Raw genomic sequence first — 14,153 nt, forward strand, 5'->3', positions numbered from 1 at the left:
TACTGGAAATGGTCTTTAAAACATCCATCTCCAGATTTACGTGTTTGTATGCCCATTTGTAGGGACAGAACTTGGTGTCAGAAGAAGAAGATTAACAAATATTTGTATATCTTTTTTATGAAAGAAACCAATTTGTGTGAACCCTCATATAAAATACAACTTTCCTGGGAAGAATATTTTGATATACCCATACCTTGGAAACAAGTGTACTGCCTACCCTACAAGCTCTCTATAGATACCCACACCAGAATGTTTCAGTATAAATTGCTTTTTAAATTTTTAACTGTTAATAAAACATTGTTCACTTGGAAATTAATAAACTCTCCTAGGTGTAGCCTTTGCAATGAAGAAGAAGAGACGGTCATTCACCTGTTTTGGGACTGTAGAGTTGTTGCTAATTTCTGGTCCAAGGTGGATGAGTGGTTCTTCAATCTTACAAATATTCATTTGCATATTAATGTTTTCAATGTCATCTTTGGTGATTTAAGTGACCGTTGCCCAGCTCTGTCAAATCTTATTATCCTCTTAGCTAAGATTTATATTTTCAAGTATCGACAACAGAAATTAGAATTATCTAGTTTTATTTCATTTGTGTCTTATGTCCATAAATTAGAATGCATCATTGCAAAAAGATTAGACAAAATGCCTAAACACATCGGGAAGTGGGGTAAATTATATGTTGTATTGATTTAAGTTTCCTTTAGCCATTGTTTAATTTATTTTCCGGGGTCCTCATAATTTCTCATTAATTTTTATGGTTCTTATTGTCTACTGGTTTTATGTATCAGTTTTGTTGTCATGCATGTGCGTCACGAATTTTGTTTGTTGTGCCATGATTTTGTTCTCCTTATTTTGAAATGAATAAAAAGAAAGAACTTAAAAAAAAAAAAAAGAATACTACTATATATCATATTCTTGACATCAAAGTGTTAGAAAGATTATAGAAATGTCTGTCATCGTGAAATATCTGTGGTAGCTTGTAACTATATTTTATTACTAGGTTATTACTTAAATTTAAGTGCTGCACCCAAAAATTTTTTGGTGCACCCAATTTTTTAAGCTGGGTGCACCAGTGCACCTAATCCCAAAAATGAATTTCGAGCACTGGTTACACAATATAAACTATCTTGCAATATTGCATTTTTTTTCCAAGTCAAGGCCACACTGATTTATTTTCATAATTCATTTCACATTTCTTAGCTATAGCAAAAACTCATAGCAGTCAAAATATTAACAAAGGGCTTGGAAGACAACTTAGTAGGTCCCTGATAAGTTGTACATGCCACCAAGGTACCGCACGCTCGTACCCAGCGCCGTGAAGAAGCCATAGGTTTGAGATCGTGGGCTTATTCACAATCCACCTCAAGCTGAATTGAATAAACTCTATGGAATTCACAGCTGTCGTTTTGTTTTGTTTTGTGTTTGTCTCAATGCCTTAGAAAATCGTAAGTTGTGAGCGCACGCCACTACGTGCGTTTCTACAGCCTGAGTATTTTTACAGTTACCGGGTCCAAAACTGGTCGCAAGTTTACTATTTAGGGTGTAAAATGTTGCCACAATAGTGGCACGTTACAACAAAGGGAGTTTTAGAATGTACCTGATTTGGTGGCGCTGTAAGGGCGTTAAGATTATCCCTCTACATTGCCAAGAGGGAGTTATGTCACGGAAGGGAGTTTTGCACGGCGGCGCGTTTGGCCTTCTCCACGGACGCTGGTAGATTTGGAATCAAGATGGCGCCCGCATATTAATGAGGCAGCCGGCGGCTAGCGAGTTAATGTATGCAAGAAGCCGACGGCTGCCCGAGCGCACCCGAGCGCTGGGGGAACCCGAGAAATAATGAGATGCAGCTCTCTGATACGTCACGGGCTTCCAGAAATAGCTCGGCGGAAACACCAGAGCGGTGAGCGGGGTATTTCACACTACCAAAACAAAAGGTCGGTATCTTTGTTGAATATGGCTGAGACCGTTTGGCGGGGAAAAGGTGGCAAAATGAAGAAATTTGCATCGATAAAAGCTTTTAGACCAAAGTCACGACGAGTTGGACATGGCAGCGTGCGGAGAAAACGTCGGAAAAGAGAGGAAAAACATGGATTCTGCGTGCCGAGCCTCCAGAGAGGGGAGGGTTCCATGCCCTCACAAGGACTGCTTGGGTAATGGCAAGTTTTACGTGAGCGGTGCGGGTCTGGACGTCCACTATCGTGCGAGGCATGGCAGCAAACCGGACGGAAACACCGAGAAGGCTGCAGAGAAAATGCTCCACCGGCTTTGTTTCGCCGAAATGAAAGAGAAACTCCTGGAAATCGAGGTATGTTTCTATAGTTTAACTTTGTACCATTTAAAAGAATTGTGAAGTATAATCGATTTGGGTAAAGTCGTTCCCCAAAGTGTGGAGTTTGGAAGGTACCTAAAGAATTTGCACAATTGTTATTTTGATCAGATAATACCCTCACGGTAAATATGTGTTTCATATATGTGATTACAAATGTCCCACTGAATTTCCACCGTAGTTGTATTCAAACTACTGTTAATATTTTGCAGGTGTTTTGATTGAAGCTCGATGACGATTTCCTAGTAAACACTGGGAGAAAGAAATATTTAGGATAACAAATAATCTTGCCTATCAGTATGAATAGCATTCTGTTTACATTTTAGTCTCAAGTTTAAACTTCGAAGGGAAGATGTCATTTTTTCTGCACTTATTTCATTACTGATTGATGCATTTTGAATACAAGTCAAAGTTCTAAATCATAGATTCAATAGGTACTATATTATGTCATATGATGATGACATATTCAGGTTTGCTGTATTTAATGGGTGTAATATTTGATATCTGCTTTGCTTGTTGTTACAAACGGAAACTCTGGCACACGATAGATAGTACAGTTTACTTATGTTGTTTGTCACTTGTTTCTCTTCAGGCGAGTGAGCAAGCAGGTGAGGAGTATACTGTGACAAGCGTGGCACTAACTGCAAAAATCACAGCTACAAGACCAGAACAAGCTGCAAAAAAGGCAGGTATAATTCTTCATGCTGGAGGCTTCCTTCACTCCTTCTCCAGTGCGCAGCCACCGTACCCTGTCAGTGTCCAGGGGAAAAACAAGGAGGTACACTATGACCTCTGGTACATTTTAAAGGTGCAAGACAACATGAGGTTCCCCGCCATTTTTTGCAAACCTACCTATGTGAAAATGTCACTTGAAAAGCATCAGTCCCAGGATGCTACCGCCAACAATTCTACCTGCCTACCTATCGGAGAAACAGACATTGAGGACCCTTTGGAGGAATGCCTCAACAAGGTGTTCAATCTGCAATCTTTCCGTCCAGGACAGAAAGATATCATCAATGCAATACACACCGGGGAAAACACTTTTCTGGTTATGCCGACAGGGGGTGGGAAGACACTCTGCTTCACACTACCGGCCCTCCTAAGGAAAGGTGTAGCAGTGGTGATCGTTCCCTTGCTTGCCCTTGGAACAGACATTCTGAGAAGATATGAAGAGAAAAGGATACCAGCAGTCTTTCTATCACATCTAACTGCAGAGGTGACCCTCAACACTGTCATCCATGACCTCAACAGCAACACTCCAAAAACAAAACTGCTCATAATAACACCAGAAAGTCTTGTCAACAAGCCAGTGGTGTGGGGCTGTGTGGTAGGACTGAAAGAAAGGGGTCTTCTGGAGATGGTGGTCGTGGATGAGGCCCACTGCATGGATCAAATGGGTCATGAGTTTCGGCCCACTTATCTACAACTTTCCAAACTTGCAGAACTCAAAACACAGATCGTTGCTTGTACAGCCACAGCCACCCCAACAACAAAGCAGTTCATCATGACACACCTTCAGATGGGGGAATGCCGTACATTTCATAACTCGGTGGACAGAAGAAACATCCAGTATAGTGTAAGGTTAAAGGGAAAGACAAGGGAAGCTTGCCATGGGCAGGTGTGTGAAGTTGTGTTGGATCACAAGGAACAGTGTGGCATTGTCTATTGCCAGACAGTAAGTGATGTTAAGGACATACACTATCACCTGCAAGAAAATAGTATAAAAACAGTTAAATACCATGGCACAGGCACAGGACAGAATGAGCAGGAGGGGAGACAAAGTCTGTTGGACTGGCAAAGAGGCCTCAAGGATGTACTTGTAGCAACAAAAGCTGCAGGGGCAGGGATTGACAAACCGGATGTAAGGTTTGTACTTCACCTTGGATGTCCATCCTCTGTCCCAGATTACTTGCAGGAGTCAGGTCGTGCCGGGCGTGATGGAAGGCTGGCAAAAGCAATCCTGTTCTATAGCCCAAAAGACAAGGCTTTACATGTCACAAGGATAGGAGCCATAGAAGAGGAAACATACAGAGCCGGAGCTGTCAGAAGACTCGCTGATGTTATCAACTTCTGTGAAACAGAACTGTGCCGAAGAAAGGTTTTGTTAGAGGCTTTTGGGGAAGACACAACCTCATACAATTGCAACAAAACATGTGACAATTGCCTCAGTCTAACTGTGGCAAGAGAGGTTGTCCTGACCACAGAAGCTGCCAATATGGTGAGATGCGTGTCTGCAATCCGGCATACTGTACCACAGCCCTCTTCATCTCTACTGGCTAGAGTATTCCTTGGACTGGGGACTGGGCAAGCGGTGAAAAAACAAAAGTTGGATGAACTACCCGAGTTTGGTCTGGGGAAAAACTCTGGTTTCAACTTGAAAATTTGCGAGAGATTTATACGCGCAATGACTAGAGCAGAGATTCTAGAAGAGGTGCTAGTGCCTAAGAGTACCACTCAAAAGTTTGCCTCTCTGCATATCCTCCCAGGGAGGATGGCAGAGTCCACTATTCGAAATGAAGTACATGTTACGTTATTCATAAGGTGATTTTTTATGTATATATATGTATATATAGTCGTCCTATGTAAGCTACTGAGGGCTGGATGAGAGTTTATACATATATACATGTAGGTCTGTCTTTTTCAAAGGGTATCAATCGTTCAATTGCTACGATTATTGCTTTTCATTGTAAACTTTTATGTGTATTAAAGTATATACACTATTGCCAGCAATCTGTACATAAATTATGACCAGTAGAAGCAAAATGTGTATAGATATCCTTTTTTTACATGCTTGTACAGTATAGCTACCTGACCTCTGAGCCTTTGTGTATTCTTGCCAAATAAACAAGAACTGAGTGTTGATATGAGAATTGTATGACATAATCTGCTGATTGCATGCATGTCAGCCTGCTGGAAGAATTTTAGGAAACTATAAGAACATGTAAATTGTCATGTAATCATTCTTTGACCGGTATATCATATTATTGTCTTTGCTTTATATAAATGCATTTCAATAATGTATGACTTGTTACTTCCCACGAGAAGGGATTATTGTCTGTATATTTGTATATAAATGTTTTGTACATAAGTTTCCTACGTGCATCTTTCTGCTGAATTGACTTGTGAAGCTGTGAGCATGCTGATGATATAGTTTGTATAGACATCAAAATCGGACCTATTTCCAGTAATCTGAACAGCATAAAGGACCAGTAGAAGCAAAATGTATATACACATTCTTTATTTACATGCTTGAAGAGTACAGCTACCTGACTTCTGAGCCTTTGTGTAAAGGTACATGTATTGTCAAATAAACAAGCAGAACTGAGTATGGCACATTTTGAGTTTCCTATGCATTCTTTTCATGATCTTCAACTATACAAAGGGCTTTAACGAGCCACTATTGAAACATGTAAAGTCCACAGTAGCATAGCCATGTGCAGAAGAATAAACCAGATTAGAAACCTAAATGCAAATGACACATCATATAAACAGTTGAGATGTGTTTTGTTCTTACACACCCTTTGCCTAGCAGTGGTCAAGGGAGGGGGGGAAACGTTTTATAGGGGGGATGCGAGCCCAACCGTACATACATTTATATCCCGCCTAGCAGGAAGGCGGTGCGAGGAGGGGGGCAATAGTTTTATAGGGGGGATGCGAGCCCTCTGCCAAACCGTACATACATTTATATCCCGCCTAGCAGGAAGGCGGTGCGAGGAGGGGGGCAATAGTTTTATAGGGGGGATGCGAGCCCTCTCCCAAACCGTACATACATTTATATCCCGCCTAGCAGGAAGGCGGTGCGAGGAGGGGGGCAATAGTTTTATAGGGGGGATGCGAGCCCTCTCCCAAACTGTACATACATTTATATCCCGCCTAGCAGGAAGGCGGTGCGAGGAGGGGGGCAATAGTTTTATAGGGGGGATGCGAGCCCTCTGCCAAACCGTACATACATTTATATCCCGCCTAGCAGGAAGGCGGTGCGAGGAGGGGGGCAATAGTTTTATTGGGGGGATGCCAGCCCTCTCCCAAACCGTACATACATTTATATCCCGCCTAGCAGGAAGGCGGTGGAGGAGGGGGGCAGAAGTTTGACAAAGTACTACATAACATTACAATGTAGGCACATTTTCCCTGAAAACAGAGGGTACCCTTCGTCTGTTTGGAAATATGTCAAACATTTTTCTTTTGAAGTTTGCCTTAACCTTTTCGCACCCCTTACTGTAGACATCACATCGATCATTCGGGACAAACTTCTGACTGTCTGTGATGGGATAGACTTTGGCCTTGCGACGCTCAGGGTCGTACTTGAAAAACTGCTCCTTTAAACAGAAAAGACAGACAAAGATCTGATCTAGAAGCGGTGCTGGCTCACTGTGGCGTTTTGTGTTGTGGATGTCAAAACCACCTTTGGACTTGTAACAGGCTCTTGCGCTACCAACAATCTGTAGGTTTACATTCAGTTTCTGTAGGGTCTTCAGTGTGGTTTGTCCAGAACAGTACTGTTTTAAAGGTTTCACAATGTGTGTTTCCACAAACTCATCACATGCAATGTTATGTCCTTCTCTACCCTCTACACTGACTGAACAGTTCTGCTGTACCATTTTCCTGATGGCAATTGGCCATGCAGCTGTCATGTTGACCACGTGTGCGAGTGCCTCGATCCAGTAGTTCTTCTTTTTGGACTGAGAGAATATGGGCAGTAGAACCATCCAAACTGCTTCCCGACCTTGTCCGTCCCCATTCTTAATTGAAGTGTTGTATAGTCTCATGAGTGGTCCAAACAGTGAAACACCTTGTATTCTGTATCGGAATGCGACATCGTCTTCACTGCATGAGGCTATCCAATCCTTGAATCTAGACAATAGAAGCGGCCCTTTATCTTGCCCACAACTCGCCAGCTCTTGTTCAGTAGGGAAAAGTTCTGAGCCTGAGAACTCGAGCACTGCAGAGAGTCCATAACCAAAGGCGACATCCCTGTTGGCTTCTCTTATCAACTGGAGGTTGTTGTCTTTGAACTTGTCTTTCCCATACGTTTCTTGTTTTACCTTTTTCCTTTTAAGAACATCTGTGATAATATGATAAAGACCACCCGGACCCTGAGATTTTGCAAAACACTCCTCGGCATATCCAGATGCATGCATATCACCTGGCATTTCTGATGTCCAGCCAAAAGCTACTTCATCACTGAGTCTGCAGTGCAAATGGTTCTTATTAGTCAGCCCATCTCCCACTGTTACATTAGGTGCATTCTTTCTGTGGAAGGTGTACACTTCATCCTGTACCTCTACTTGCTCCATTTGAGTAATGAGATCATCTAGGGCATTCTGTGGTTCTTTCTCGACTTCATTAACAAACTGCATGTACTGATTACAATCTTCTTCTGGTGATGGTAGCAACTTTTCCATGATGTCCAGTGTGTCATTCTGACCCATTTTTGTAGCAATGTTTAGTGGCGAGGGGAAATGAAGGAAGGTATGACCATCTACAGACACTGCCTCTGTTTCTAGTAAACACTTTATCATGGCATTATCGTGTCTTAACACTGCAAGACAAAGGGGAGTTGCCCCACACCCTTCTTTGGAGTCTGCATTGACTCCTGCAGTTAACAGGTATTTCAACAGATCTACATTCCCCCCCTCCACAACAGCATGTACAATACTACGACCTAGGTGATCTCTAATCTCAGACCAACTATCTTTAGAGTCTGATACATACCTACTGAACTGCTCTAGATCTGCTACATTTCCTGCCCTATTTGCTGTTGCCAGCCTATCCTGCATATCTGACACTACTTTTCTCATCTTCTCGTCCTCCTCCTTCCATCTTCTTCTCAGTGAACCCAGATGTCTGGAGCTTGCTGGTCCTTCGTCACCATTATCCTGTTGATCTTCTATGTCAACAGGAACCTCCTCTCTTCCTTCATCCCACGGATCATGTGAAATGCTGTTCAGAATGGCAACTTGATCGACTCGATGCTGTTCTATACTTTGATGGAATTCAAACCTCTTCCTGGCCAATGAAATGTCAAACTGAATGCTGTTCTCATCAAAAGGAAGGTACTTTGTGTCACTCCTGTTAATGGGTATGTTGAACTCTTTAGCAAACTCCTCATTTATACAGGCTGTACCTGTTAGTGTGGCTTCGTTTTCCGTTGATAATGGAAGTACGAGAATGTCTGTTTTTTTAGAGTTTGGGGGATCTGCGGGTCTTTGTAGGATTGTGTAGGTGTGAGAGTTCTTGAGGTCTTGTTTGGACAACCAAGATTTCTGTTGTGCTGTAGTTTTGTGAGTCTGGTCTTGTGTGTCTTTGGGGAGTATGTTTAGGGCTGTGTCAAGCAGGTCAAGGTAGTAGTCGTCCTGAGCTCTTTCCCATACCTGTGCCAAATCAGGGTGGGACTGGAGGAAGACATCGTCCTCACTCAGGTCTTCTACAGGTTTCTGGGGCATCTCTGCGGTCTCCTTTGTTGTAAAAAGTTCCTCGATGCCTTCCAGGTCTGGTTTGATGGCCATACGCACCGTGAAGTTCCACATCTGTGCCCTGCCTTTCATGACTCTAACGTGTCGGACGGCTCGGAGGATATTGATGTTGTCGTAACCAAACATCACAGGGCCACCATCACCAAACTTGTCATCAATAACTGTCTGAAAGCTATCCAGCCTTTTGCCCATGAATCCCATTAACGTGTCCCAACTTTCAGACAGGCCGAGGTGTTGTAAGAGGGACACAAATTGCTTGCCAGCTCCATATGACACAGCAACCAGGCCAAACAATATGGTAACGTCATTGTTGGCCCTCGAACTGCGTAAGTCCAACAGTCCACACAAAGCATGTACTGCACTCTTCATCTTGAAAGCATTTGTCTTCAGCTTGTTTCTTGACTTTTCCTCAGTCACAACCAGTGTCCACAAAATGGAGTGTATGAGGGGGCATTCATCAGGGAGGGCCGTTGCAATCTGGCTGAAGAAGGTTACAGGAACATCATCTATGGCTCTTTCTCTTAAGCCCACACCGACCATCTTTTCAAACGCTTTCATCTCTTCCGAGAGTTTCACTTGCTGTTGCTTGGACAGTTGAGTCCCACTTTTCTCGTGTTCTCTGAGACTGTCAATATGCTCCCTGTATAACTGGACAAGGGTTGAAACAAGCTTGTTTCTTTTGGCCCACAAGCCCTCAAACTGTGATGCCACATGATGTTCTGTACCAAACTTGGATAGATGTGCCCAGCTTTCCTCCAAGTCTTTATCTACTTTGCGAATCAATGTTTGGATGTTTTCTATCTGAGCTGTGGTGCCTGTGGCTAACTGCAGACTGTCCAATGTTGTGGGCTTCCACCTTAATCCTGATAGAACCTTGCGCTTTGCTTTATAGTTCACAGTAAAGACTGACTTTGCTATTCTAGTTATAGTAATACCAGATACCGTGGAAGTATCTGCCGATGCTTCCTCTTCCTCCTCTTTGTTGGAACAATGCTTAGCCATTTGTTCGCAGTGACTTTGAAGACCTGTTTGCACATCTTCCATCAAAACACTGTCCTCCTCTGCACCTTCCTCGAGCCTACTCAACAGGTAACCCCGTACAAGAGAACGCACCTTTTCCTGCTGACTCCAGGCACTCCCGGTGCTTGCCCGCTTTGAGGAGGGCTGAGGGAGGGCCTTAGACTTTGGGGTCATGAGCCGCTTTTTGTCTTTCCTGGGTGTGTTAGTTGGAGTCGTTGTGGATGGTGACTGTTCCGGTAGAAACCTGGCCAGTGGTTTGTCATCATCCGAAGATGTCTCAATGTCATCTAGAAGACACCTGGCCAGGGGTCTGTCATCATCAGATGACTCACCGTCCGCCATTTCTGCAAGCAAAAACTTTTGGTTACTGTGTGTAAATATTAAATGCTGACAAGTTGGACTGATACAAACTTAATATAACATCAAATACTAACTTACTTTTGCCTAGCTATGTTGGTCGTGATGGGCTCCTTACTTGAGTTAACAAAGGCTAAGAACTGAAATGTTTTATTCCTGACACTTAAGTAAAAAGAATAATCTATATACTTGCATACAATATCAGTACCTTTACATAGGTTACCATTTAAACCCAATGGGTTCAGGTCAAAAACTGTTTACATAATAGGTTAATTGACTCCACTAATGGATGGGGCTGTTTCTGCCAATTAAAATGGTTTTATCCTTCTACAATTTACTGATGAAGAGTATTGAAAATATTTGTTCTATAAAATCTAGTTTCATGATGGGTTATATACAACACCCCAGTCAACACACACCCATTTCTGAAAGCAAAAACTTTTGGTTACTGTCTGTACATGTTGACAAGTTGGGCTGAAACAAACTTTAGATACAATATCAAATACTAACTTACTTTCTGCAATAAAAAAAATTAGGTTACTCCTAATGCTGACAAACATGATCACCACGTGTACAAGCTTATCACACAATACTTTGTAAACTTACTTAATTTTACCCTGATAGATTGTCTATCAGGCAACAAAACCAGCAAAGACATCCTAGAAACAGTGTTTCAAAAATGGAACTTGTTTGACAGAAATAGGATTTGCTTGGAATTCAAAAAACCAAAAGAAAGTAAGATATACGTTGGAAAGCATTGTCTCACCTGGCTATATAAAATCTTCTCTTCCTCTTTGTCGTCAAGTCAGGACAGTAATATCTCAGGACATGCCTAACAAAGGAAACGTTTCATTAGGGTGATGCAAAAACAGCCTTTAGACTACTAGTACTCATGCATTCATAAAAACCCATGTAGCTCTAATGGAAATGCTACTTACTAGACCGTGTAGGTAAAAGAATACATGCATACAAATTTGGTACCAAAATATGAAATTTAGGAGATGATTCATAACTAATTATTCATTTCTTAATATTTTCTTATTGACAATTCAGAGGAAGCCACCAGATAAAAAAAATTCTACTGCTACAAAACAACAGAATATGGCACAAGTAATTTGTTTTAAAAAATCTAGTTAACTTACTTTTAACATGCTAATTGTTTTATGTCTGACTCTTTAGTTGTGTAAGTAAAGGTACATTGGAATTTGTAACATACAGCATCATATTGAAATGTATTCTAGAGCTAGGGAACAAAATGGAAGTTGTTCGAATTTTAGGCACCCAACTATGAGGCGTTGCCAAAAACACCCCCCCCCGCTCCACGTGAAATGACTGCCAACTATCCAAGTCGCTACACTAATAATCAGCACAGTTGCGGAGAAAATAGCAATCGCCGTCTAATCTATGTATATCAGAGGGTACATGAATGAAATATGAAGAACGGGAGCGGCGTTATGTCTGCAAAAATACGCGATGAACTTTGAGCAAAATTAACAACATCGTAAACAACATGGCGGCCATCTTTTCCAAAAAATAACATCCAATTTTAGCCTGCCGCCACAACCTACTCAGATGCACATAACCCAAAGTTTCGTAGCGACGGTAATATATGGTCAACATAGTGTGGCTACGAAGTGATATAAAGGCGTATATTTTTCATTTAGAGTAAAACCAACGCGATGAAACGCGTACATGTAAAACTTGCATAAATAATTTTCTACACTTTCGACGTCGCTACACTACTAAGCAGCAAAGTTACGGAGAAAATAGCAATTGTCGCCTCAACTATGTATATCAGAGGGCAGATAAATAAAATATGAAGTACGGGATGGGCGTTATGCTTGTAAAAATACGCGATGAACTTTGAGCAAAATTAACGATAGATCGTGAACGACATGGCGGCCATCTTTTCCAAAAAATAACATCCAATTTTAGCCTGCCGCCACAACCTACTCAGATGCACATAACCCAAAGTTTCGTAGCGACGGTAATATATGGTCAACATAGTGTGGCTACAAAGTGATATAAAGGCGTATATTTTTCATTTAGAGTAAAACCAATGCGATGAAAATCGTACATGTAAAGTTTGCATAAATTAAGACAAATTTTCTCCACTTTTCAAATCGACATCGTGAACCATCCAATCTTATTCAGGCACGTCTTTACCTTGTTCCAAAGGCTATAGGTACCAAAGATAGCACATGTGAGTTTTTGTAGCACTCAGCTATCGATAACATGTGAAAAACTTACCTCGAAAATCGGGGACTCTCGTGCAAAAATGGCCACTCTCGTCGGACAAGTTCTGGCAGCGTCCTCCCGCGCCAGATCACGTTCCCAGGACACTTAGCTCCTCTCAGCATGATTCGCCCCAGGAATGCGTTCTCTGTCCCAGGACTGTCTTTGAGAAGAATCCCAGATGCCAGTAGCCACCATGCGGCCGTATAATGTATTGCAAAAAGACTCACACGCATATTCAGTGGAATAACACGATTTAATAGGACGCTGTGGAGGAGCGTGAAGGTACCGACTTTCCCCATATACTCAATATGATAAAGAGTCTATTTCACATTGATTTGGCAGAAAAGTACAATGAAATTCTTAAGATAAGAGATCCAATGAATTGAATTGGTATTGCCCAGGTATGTAAGGTATGTTATATGTACATGTACCTTATTCTGAGGCTTGGATATCCCCTCTGGTGCCAACTCAAAAGGCAGGTGTGTAGCCACAATGCGAGGAGAGGGCATGTCTGCGAGCATGACGTAGCATGGTTGTGTAGCTGTCGGTGTCTTCATCTCCAAAGGCCCTGGTGCAATCAGACTGTCTGTACTGCTTTCTGTTTTTCCTGCAGCACGCAGGATCTTACCTACAATCTCCAACAGCCAGTTTGTCCCTTGGAAAAAGAAATAAAAACGGAAAATTGAATTGGCGTAAAACAGACATTTCTCATTTATCAAAATTCAAAATCCAATCGAAAATGATAATGTCCACAGGTACCTGTCTTTGGAAAACTTGCCACAACAATGTCGTCGTCTCGAATCTGGAAGTTAGACAGAGTGTCCAGGGTTTCCTCGGTAATGCCACGAGGGAGAGTAAACCCCTTGTACTCCCAGCTGATCTTCTCAAAACTCATTGTGCCCTGTAAGTGTAAAGCCAACAAACATGTTTCAGTCAATAAATTTGGAACAAGTTCTAAATAAGGCTAGCCCCTGTGGCGTCGCCAAAAATTCACAGAAAAGCAAACACTTTATAGTTCACCTTGGTGTATTATTGCAGCCAGTAGGTACCCAATCTTATGAGTAAGGTCTACGTCACATTTCCAAACTGGGGCACAACCGGGCAGCTTTCGGGAACAAAAAGTATGCTATCAAAGATACCAAATTACACAAGACGTAAAAAAGAAATAGTTGTGGCTTGTGGGCATTGTTTGTGTATGTTTGTAGGTACATACATTTGTATATACTTTTGTATATTTCTCAAGTTTTCCACATACAGCCCGGCTGGGCCCCATTACTTATCTACACTGCAGCATACTAGCATTGTGTTTACTTTACCTGTTGTTTGTTTGTGGATCCCAGTGCTCGTGGTAGCTGCCAGCTGGTATGCAGTATCTTCAGTTTGTATTATCCAATTCTGTCAACTCACAGAGCCCCTGCTTGTAAATGTAATGTAAGGGAGGTCTATAGAGTACTCTGTGTAGAATCACTGCTGTGTGCCCCCTCTTTGTTTGTACTGTATGACTGTATGTCAATTTGTTCAGTCCATTGCCTCCTAGCAGTGAATGTACAGGTGTTGACTGTACAGTCGTTGACTGTACGATCAGTGACCTTTCTTTCAGAGGGGTCAGGGAGTAAAGGTAAACCAAGGACGTTAACCTTCTTGGGTAAACAAAGTGAGAAGAGTTTTTTGGGCGGAAGAGTAGGGAAGCTTTAAGTTTTAAAAGTGTTTGAAAACATGAAAGGCAAAACTGGACT

At 42.0% G+C, this 14,153-nt stretch overlaps 3 protein-coding genes and 1 long non-coding RNA gene across 6 annotated transcripts in view; 2 read left to right on the plus strand and 2 right to left on the minus strand.

Moving 5' to 3' along the window:
* Positions 1 to 13,997, minus strand: part of LOC118419972 (sulfotransferase family cytosolic 1B member 1-like) — a 21,520-nt gene extending 7,523 nt beyond the window's left edge. Inside the window, exons 1-3 of one of the 2 annotated variants that reach the window (XM_035826675.1) lie at positions 13,734 to 13,985; positions 13,177 to 13,318; positions 12,849 to 13,072 (exon numbers count right to left, since the gene is read on the minus strand). In XM_035826675.1, the coding sequence (XP_035682568.1) occupies positions 12,849 to 13,072; positions 13,177 to 13,312 (360 nt within the window). In that variant the 5' untranslated portion in view covers positions 13,313 to 13,318; positions 13,734 to 13,985. Of the gene's footprint in view, positions 1 to 12,848; positions 13,073 to 13,176; positions 13,319 to 13,733 lie in introns of both variants that reach the window. The other variant, XM_035826676.1, reaches the window with a different exon arrangement.
* Positions 1 to 14,153, plus strand: part of LOC118419964 (tumor suppressor candidate 3-like) — a 46,426-nt gene that overhangs the window by 8,912 nt on the left and 23,361 nt on the right. The gene's annotated exons all lie outside the window — the stretch shown is intronic.
* On the plus strand, positions 1,938 to 9,174 carry LOC118419988. Its single transcript, XR_004831712.1, has 3 exons — positions 1,938 to 2,027; positions 5,478 to 5,480; positions 9,088 to 9,174. It is a non-coding gene; the product is annotated as an uncharacterized LOC118419988 (long non-coding RNA).
* Positions 5,548 to 12,694, minus strand: LOC118419939. The gene is made up of 3 exons (XM_035826610.1): positions 12,430 to 12,694; positions 10,946 to 11,011; positions 5,548 to 10,166 (listed from the first exon to the last, which is right to left on the minus strand). The coding sequence occupies exon 3, from the start codon at positions 10,162 to 10,164 to the stop codon at positions 6,436 to 6,438; it is 3,729 nt and encodes a 1,242-aa protein (XP_035682503.1). The 5' UTR covers positions 10,165 to 10,166; positions 10,946 to 11,011; positions 12,430 to 12,694; the 3' UTR covers positions 5,548 to 6,435.

Source organism: Branchiostoma floridae, chromosome 7 (genome assembly GCF_000003815.2).
Source record: "Branchiostoma floridae strain S238N-H82 chromosome 7, Bfl_VNyyK, whole genome shotgun sequence".
Taxonomy (NCBI): domain Eukaryota; kingdom Metazoa; phylum Chordata; class Leptocardii; order Amphioxiformes; family Branchiostomatidae; genus Branchiostoma; species Branchiostoma floridae.